This window comes from Mesocricetus auratus, unplaced genomic scaffold (genome assembly GCF_017639785.1).
Source record: "Mesocricetus auratus isolate SY011 unplaced genomic scaffold, BCM_Maur_2.0 Super-Scaffold_100020, whole genome shotgun sequence".
Lineage (NCBI taxonomy): Eukaryota > Metazoa > Chordata > Mammalia > Rodentia > Cricetidae > Mesocricetus > Mesocricetus auratus.
The window spans coordinates 27,264,533-27,272,806 of NW_024429201.1; the positions used below are offsets into that span (position 1 = coordinate 27,264,533).

Genomic DNA, 8,274 nt, shown 5'->3' on the forward strand with positions numbered 1-8,274 from the left:
AACTCCTAGCAAATCTTCTTTCAGTGTCATCACAAATGTCACGTTATGAACCGAGGATGGAGATCAGTTGGTAGAGTGGCTGCCTAGCCCTGGGTTATATCCCGAGGTCACATAAAATGGGTAATACACGCCTATAATTCCAGTACTTGTGAGGTGGAGGCAGGAGGGTGAGAAGTTCAAGGCCATCCCTTTGCTAAGTAGACAGTGTGAAGCTAATCTGAGCTACATGGTATTCTACCCCCCCAAAAAATAGTATTTATGGGCTCATCGCTATTTCCTTGACAGTGTGGTTTCAAGTTAAACACATTCCATATAGAAACTGCTCTCAATTATTGTATTTAATTTACAATTCTCAATGATCAAACAAAATTTCTGGAAAGAAAATCTGAAGGCAGAGCATTCTTCTTTATTTAGGTCTCTGCCTTCTCCCACACATACACATCTGCAAGCGGCCAGTGTAGAAAGTGAGAGCATAGGGGGACAGCAACGGCTAAGACTAAATAGCTGACCAAATCTGGGCTGTTTTGATTATGTAACACAGTTCCCTAAATGGGAGATACCCTCCCAGAAAGTGAAGGTAACCTGGTCACTGAATGTGTGTCTTTCAGTTTCAAAAGCAAGTGCCAAAGTTGGAGAAATCTTTGTCCCAAACACAGCTTTCCAATTTTTAGTATCTTATCCCTGGGTACTTAATCAGATAGGGATTGTGCCTTGTTACTTCAGTGGAGGAGGAAAAAAAAACAACCCATATTTCAGGATTATTGCAAGAACAACAACAAATGTGAGGGAAAAGAAAAGAAACATGAAACTCAACAGTGATGGCACACAATGGCAAAAAGCAATGGCTACTTTTATTGTATTCTTGTTTGGGGATACTTTTTAAATAAAACTAGGCTAAAGGATATGGAACTCAACCTTGTATGTCCTTTCAGCAAAACTCTTCACATCGGAATGATTCCCTTAAGTCTGGCATATTCATCAGCAACAAGTTTGGTGCTTCTAGTATTAAAAGTCAGGGTTCTTAATGTCAAAGGCAGCTTAGAGAAGAAATTAAAAACGATTGTCCCTTATTCTAAAGAAACGTACACTACAGGGAAAGCTAAATACAAACAACTAATTACACAATTATTTACCTATCATTTTGGTCAGGGCTGTAAGGAAAGTACTAAGCCAGTGGCAATAATCTAACAGGACCAGAATTAAAATTTCTATGCAAACGTCCTGCCTTCCTCCAGGGTTGTTCAATCACTCCCTCTAATCATATCTACTGCAAACCCTTGGGTAGGCTTGACCTGTTTGTTTGGTAAAACAACAAAATACACAACTAACCTGACCCTAGCCAATTTATGATCAGAACTACAAAACAAAATTTTAGAAACATACAAGTCACAAATTAACTTCAAATATTTTATATAGGGGCTTCTTACTGAAAGAGAAAGCCAAGACTTGATACAGACAGGTAAATGCTTATCTGCTCTCCATTATGAAGCTGGGTGAGAAAACACAGCTCTTAATTATAAAGCTAATATGTTTACTTCATGTTTGCTACTATTCACAATTCATTTTTCAGAACAGTTTTATAAAAATGCACTCATACTTATTACTGAAATATGAATTGTTTGTGATTTTTATAAGACTGGAACAGTCTTAAGTAGCTTACTAGAGAACTCTTTATCCTTCAGTTACCTCTTAAATCTTACCACCTTAAAAATTAAAAACGAGCATCTGTTGCCATATCTTTAAGGACAACTTCAAGTTGTCTGAAATCAGTAAACACACAAGAGACAATAGTATCCGATTAACTCTCTCATCAAAAATGACATTTATTCCCTAAGAATAGGATACTCTTCAATATTTGTCTTAGATCTGCTGGAAATTAATACAGAAACGATGAACCCAGAGCAACTCTGTCAATTCTCCAAAGGTGGCCTCTTCAGCTAGCTAGTCCATAAGGCAAAGCCAGTTAAGAATCCCTATTGCCAACTGCACTAAATGGAAGAAATACATTTAAATCAAACAGCACCATCTAGCAGAGCCCTCGTTACTCTGCTCCTAAGAGTTGATGTTACTTGGTGTTCAGCTGGCGGATCTGAGACCAAGAGTGGCAATAGCTTGTTTTCCTAACAGAATCATAGAACAGGCACTGGATAGGATCAAACATACCAAGTCTAACTTCCTTATTGTCTCAGCACTAAGGAACAATTTTACTTTTGTTTTTTAAATTCATTGAGACTACAGAATCGACTCAGACGAATATCAGCCATTCCTGGGAGTCTAGCTGAAACCCAAATTACTACTACCGAATTTAATACCAACCTCCGCCCAATAAGGTGATGTTTTTAATACACTACAATTCCTTCACTCCCCATAATGTGAAATCCAGGTACTTCATAAACATTAAAGCATCCTCTTTCAGACGTTTGTATCAGATATATCACAGCCAAATAAAGGATTAATAAGTAAACTAGTATTTTAGAACTCCAGTCCAGTACACTGCAGTTTCTTAACCTGGCAACAATACCATACATTTTATATACTCCTTGTCACAGCAAGATCTTAAAAATATCAGGGGTGGAGGAACCAACAGCATCTCTCCATTAATTTTTTGTTATTGTTGTGTTTTGTGTTCCTACATCAAGGCCTGCCACCTCTAAATCCTATGGGAATTGTGTGTAATGTTACCAACACGAAGATTAGAAAATGTTCCCATCCCTAGGGCACAACAAACTTTCAAGGGTAAGACTAACTGCCTAAAGCAATGAGGGAAACTCGGTAGCCTACACATTAGGTTTTTATTTACGAAGCAATTTTTGTATGCAAGGGACCCAAAGTACCTCTGGGAAAGACTCTCCCTGCCTGAACCCCCTCAATATGATGGTGTGTTCAATGACAAGGATAAGTCTGACCCTTAGAACGGACCCAGTTGAACACCTGCACATAGGAAAACGGGGGGGGGTGCTCTTCCTCGGTGTCACAGTCACTATTCGCTCTCATTTTAGTAACAACCAAATCGCCGTTACAAGTACACGAGAATAGCAGCCAACAAGCCCGCTTCGCAGCGTGCCGCGACCGTGGCACCCCGGCTCCCCGGCGTCCTCCCGGCTCCCACCGAAGTTCCCACCTGTATCTCCCACGACCCAGGCAAGCGGCTCGCACCCAGCATCTCTGCCGCAGCCCCCTTCCGCCCCGCGCCGCGTCCACGCCGCGGGCTGCTGCCCTCCTCGCGGCGGCGCCGCCACGGCCCACGGGACCTGCCCTCCGCGCCCGCGGCCACCGCCCCCGGGGACACGGCAAGTCTCAAAAAGTTCTGGGGCCGCCGCCGAGCCGGTGTGTGTGTGCGGCGAGAGGCAGGAGCGCCGACCCCGCGCGGCCGACCCCGCGCGGGCCAGCACACTTTCCCCCTCCGGGAACTCGGCGCTCCCACTCCCAAACTTCCCCCGCCGCCCCGGGCCGGCTCGCCCGGCCTGCCTGCCTGCCTGCCTCCCTGCGCCGGGGGAACCCGCGGACCCGCGTCCCTGAGCCCGCCCGGCCCACGCCCGCACTTGCCCTCCGCACCCCGCGGGGGCCCCGCTTCCGCCCGCCCGGCCCGCCGCCCTCTCCTCGCCCCACGCTCGGGGAGCCCCGCCGCGGTCCCGCCGGACCCCAGCATCGCGCAGCCCGCTCCCTCCCACCAACCCCCCTCACCGCCCGGCCCGCCGCGCGCAGCGGCCCCGCGGTCCTGGACCGCAGCTCCAAAGTTACTTTGCGAGGAGGCGAAGCCGCGGGTGGTTCCCCTCAACCACCCAAACAAGTTTCCATCCCCGCCGCCGCCGCCGCCCCCCGCCACGCGCGTCCCTCCCGCCGCCCGCCGCCACCCGCCGGGGGCTCCCCGTGGAGGCGGCCGCTCCCCGGAGCCGCGCGCCCCGGGCCCCGCGCCTCCCTCCGCAGCCCACCCGCCCCCCTCCCGGCGCTCCCCACCACACTCCCCCCCGGGCAGGGCGGCCGTGGGGCTGCGGCTCCCGGGGAGTGCGAGTGCGTGCGCGAGTGTGCGCGCGTGCGACGGCGGAGGAGGCTGCGGCGGCGCGGAGACACTCACTTCTCCCGGGCCTGGCTGTCGGACGGGACGGCGCTGCTGTTACTCTTGCCTTTGCCGTACATGCTTGTGCCGAGAGCAGCTCCCACTGTCACGCACCTGTCAACCCATCACAGCCTCCCCGGGAACAGCCCCGTCCCCATGGCGACCCACGCAGCCACCCCCACCATTGGCCGCCCCACGCCAGAGCTCCGCCCTCCTCGCCCTGGCAACGCGCGAGACTGACAGGCCTCCCCCTCCCTCCGGCCTGCCGGAGCGCGCGGCGGCGGCGGCGGCTCGGCCTTAGCGGCAGTCTCCTCCCTCCCGCCCTCCCTCCCTCGCCGGCTCCCTCCCTCCCATCCCTCCCTCCTTCCCTCTCCGCCGAGCTCCCTCCCCTCCCGCTCTCCTCCCCCCCTCCCCCTCCGAACCCGGGCGCTAGGGGGGAATTAGAAACTGCTCTAGAAGGATTTTAAACAACTGGCTGTTCCCTCCGCCGCCGCCCCGCCCCCCGCGCCGCCCGCGCCCGGCTCCTCACTGGAGAGAAGGCGCGGGGAGGAGGGGAAAGTGCGGCCTGGAGTGCCTGGCTGCGACTGCGGAACGGGAGTCGCCGCGGCCCCAGACTCCGGGGCGCCCCGCGAGTCCGCAGACAGCCCCGGCCCGCGGCCCCAGCCCGGGGGGAGGTCTCCAGGCTCCTCTCCCGCTCCCCTCCGGCCTGACACCCCGCGCGGGTACCCCGGATCGACCTCATCCCCACTCTCCAGGTGTCGCCTCCCGCCCCGCTCCCCGAGGGCCAGCAGGCCGGGGGCGCCCGCTCCGAAGCCTCGACCTTGTGGCCGAGGGACTGAGAGGCTCCCCTCCCTGCCCGGGGACGCACTGCACCCCGATCGCCCGCCCTGGCGGTGTCGCCGGCTGAAGCGAGCCCTGTGTCCCAAGAGAGCACCCTGCCTAATGTCGGCCTCCTTTCTTGAGGGCAGCACACCCCCAAAGAGGCCGAGCGACCGACCCCTGGGACCACCGTGGCCCGCGCCAGGCCTGGGTCCCTTCCTCGTCCGGACTCTGCCCAGGTCTGCGGCAGACCCGGGGCCCAGGCAGTCTCCTCTAGGCCAGTTTTAACAGTTTGGGTGGGCAATGTCATTTCAGTCTGACCCCTGGACTGGAAAGAATCAGAGAAGGCCCTGGAAGACGTCCCTGTACTTGGCCGGCGGAAGAGGCCGCCAAGCTCAAGGTGTGCAAAGCTGTGCCCAAAGCTGAAAACTCGAGAATATTTTTGGATACAAGTCCCTAATCTCATTTCAATGAATGCGCAAAAGTTTCTCAAGACACAGGCAACCTGGTTTCTGATAGACTCCATCCTTTATTTTGTCGGAGATCCTTGGCTGTAAAATCAGACAGGGTGGAAATCGGGTTGGGAGAAGAGATGGGCTTCAAATGGGAGGCGACAGGGGAAGAGAGGTGCCATTGGGGTAGGACAGGGAAACCTCAGGAAAGGATGAATAGAGGAGGAGGAACGGTTATGCTAAGGGAAAGGAAATAGCATTCAAATGAGGACGCATACCTTTCTGTTGCACACAGCTTTAAGCATTTAGCAGTAGGATCATAAAAATGCATATGGAGATTCGGAGATAGATGGAAAGGAAAGAAATGGAGTTGGTGAGCTCTGATAGCAGCTGACAGAAATAAAACAGCAGAAGGTTAAGGAAGGGCAGTTAGTGGGAAAGAGAATCAAACCCGGTTGGCCACCAAACATCAATCAGAGACTCGGGGAGATGAAGAGGACAGACTTCCACTGCTGTTAAGGAAGCCGATGGGGAAAGCAAACTATAAAGAGAGAGTAGATTAGAAGAAACAGTTAAATGGACAGGGCATGATCATGGCAAAAATAATAGAGAGTAGACATGGCTTTTAAAAACATACATTTCTATAGAACGAACAAGAAGTCAGTAAAAGAAGTTATATAAAGTATAAAAGGTGACATTGGCTTAACTAGACTAATTCCAAAGAGAATTTGCCATTTCAAACTCTAAAATTTCCCTTTCTGTTTCACATGCCCCACAGTGGTGGCTGAGATACGGCTTGCAAGTTCTCCCCTCTGGTTCTAATAACCTACAGAGATTCAGTGTTGGGAACATTACATTCGTGGACTGGGAAGAACTGGGAGAAACGAGACTGGGCCAGCCAGCAATCCTCTCTGACAAAAAAACTTGATCCAAAGGCTCAGATGTGTATAAAGTTGCTGCCATTTGCAAACACTGCCTCCAAAGCTAGCTTGTGGAATTGTTATCCAATTATCTTCTATCAGCTTTACCCCAGAAAATGTTTACCCTCTCAAGGCTCTGTTACCCATACAACACTGCATATATGATGTTGCCCAGATATGGTCAGGAAGAGACCTCTGGCAACTGCTGAACTACTTTTAGGTCCACAACTATGTCAAAACATTTTACTAAAAAAAGGTGGTGAGCCTCACAAGGACCTATGTCCCTAACCTTGTCTCTTCTATTTCCTGCCAGTTAGACTATTGTATCATACTGAAATGCAGTCACCACCTATGTCAAGAATAAAAGATAGAGGCCATCATTGGCCAAGTGTGCTGTTACTTGGGGGGCATAGGACACTCTTTAAGAAAAAACAAAAAGCCTTGCCAGGTAACTTTCCCATGAAAAACAAAAATGGGCTTGGTCTGTGAAAACAAAGAACAAACTGGTGTTAAGATCCTCTTATCTGTGCATATTTGCTTGCAGAATGACCGAATCAGCCAATCCAAGCTTAAAGCAAGACTTTTAGGCTGTGGTGGTATATTGCAGATGACCCTTCTCCTATAAGGCACTCAGTTTTCCTTAGAGTGTACTTGACTCTACCTCCACGCTAAGCGTTGTTAACAGGATAGCAATGTATGGTCGTGTGTGTTATGTTCTGATAACACAGGACCACAAAGGAGTTGCAGCTTGCCTTGATGTGTCCTAAAGAGAAAAGAAAATGAAGAAGGAAAATTGGAGACATTACTGTCTGTTGCTGTAATTCGTTCATCTGATTGGTTTTTACCCACCTTTGTTACATTAGGAAAGTCCTGTGGGTAATGGCATGTTTTCTGATATTTATAAACTAAATAACAGAGCTGCACAATAAGATATAGGATTCAGAACAATTTGGTCATTATATCTTGGAAGAATAAAATGTTAAAAGGTCTTAGTACAAGACTTGCCAAATTAATGCCAGTTACCAGTACAAAAGTGTTAGCATCCAAGAGATGTAAGTGACTTTTATATGTATACATGCCTATATACGGTGACCTCGGAGCTTAAGTAACCAAATCAATTATCATTAAAACCTCTCAGCAGCTACCTGAGCCATCACTGCACTACTTCTCTCTTAATGTTTACGCATGTAAATAAAATGCATCTGTGCCCTTGTTCAAGTGATTTTGAGTACAAAGAGTGTTCTTTGCAGCTGTGCCTCTTGGGACCAATATTGTAATTAATGAGATTTGAAACACGAATTCAGAGCCAAACTTGAGATCCCAGATACAGGGTTGAAGATCTAGTGTCTTGTTCTCATTTTTTAGGAAAGAAGTAAAGATTGGAAACTGAAAGCTTCATGACGTACAGAGTATCACGATACACTTTGAAAGATGATTTTTAAACCCCATGAGTACTTGGTTAATTTTAGGAGACTTGAATTTGAATAGGGAAATGCTGGCCAGCTTAGCCACCCAAACAGAGTCTTTACTTTAGAGGGTAATTGTTTAAGCCATATCCTTTCTGATCAGTGATAATCAGTAGGTTCCTACACATATATCCTCTTTGTTTGGGCACATTTGCACAATTTTCTTTCTGGAGACTGAATCTTATTCTAGGAACTCTGTTTTTACTTTATGTTTCTCTTATATTGATATTTTCTCTAAAATATTAAGGTTAACAATGTCTTCTTTCTCACAATCCATAGAACTCCAGGATTTCCTTGTGTTATATAGAACAATGAGACAACCTCTTTATGTTTAAATGCAACTAATAATGAATTTAATTATTTGCATTATGTAGAAAACTTGACATGTTAACTTAAAAATTTAACATTGAAAATATCTAGAAAAATAAAAATATCTTAACAATGAAGTCGAAATTGGGGAGGAGGGGTAATTTTTCCAAAAGACAAAACTGTTCTATTTTTTTTCATAAAACTAGTTTATAAAAATAACTCAGTTATACTCATATCATTTTTCTGTCTCA

The 8,274-nt window shown here is 48.3% G+C and overlaps 2 protein-coding genes across 5 annotated transcripts in view; one reads left to right on the forward strand and one right to left on the reverse strand.

Moving 5' to 3' along the window:
* Ssbp2 (single stranded DNA binding protein 2) overlaps nucleotides 1-4,227 on the reverse strand; it is a 264,086-nt gene extending 259,859 nt beyond the window's left edge. For 2 of the 4 annotated variants that reach the window (XM_005065670.4, XM_005065667.4), the window contains exon 1: nucleotides 4,076-4,227. In XM_005065670.4, the coding sequence (XP_005065727.1) occupies nucleotides 4,076-4,137 (62 nt within the window). In that variant the 5' untranslated portion in view covers nucleotides 4,138-4,227. The remainder of the gene's footprint in view (nucleotides 1-4,075) is intronic. The other 2 variants (XM_005065672.4, XM_005065668.4) reach the window with 2 other exon arrangements.
* Nucleotides 4,136-7,470, forward strand: LOC121133092 (translation initiation factor IF-2-like). Its single transcript, XM_040728818.1, has 3 exons — nucleotides 4,136-4,285; nucleotides 4,514-5,276; nucleotides 6,107-7,470. Exons 1-2 carry the CDS (start codon nucleotides 4,136-4,138, stop codon nucleotides 5,162-5,164), a joined length of 801 nt encoding a protein of 266 aa, XP_040584752.1. The 3' UTR covers nucleotides 5,165-5,276; nucleotides 6,107-7,470.
* Nucleotides 7,471-8,274: the final 804 nt, after the last annotated feature.

Coding starts and splice junctions, on each gene's coding strand:
- LOC121133092 (XM_040728818.1), top strand. CDS start 4,136: ATGCTTGTGCCGAGAGCAGCTCCCACTGTCACGCACCTGTCAACCCAT. Junction 4,286..4,513: donor GCCCTCCTCGCCCTGGCAAC/GCGCGAGACTGA, acceptor AAACTGCTCTAG/AAGGATTTTAAACAACTGGC.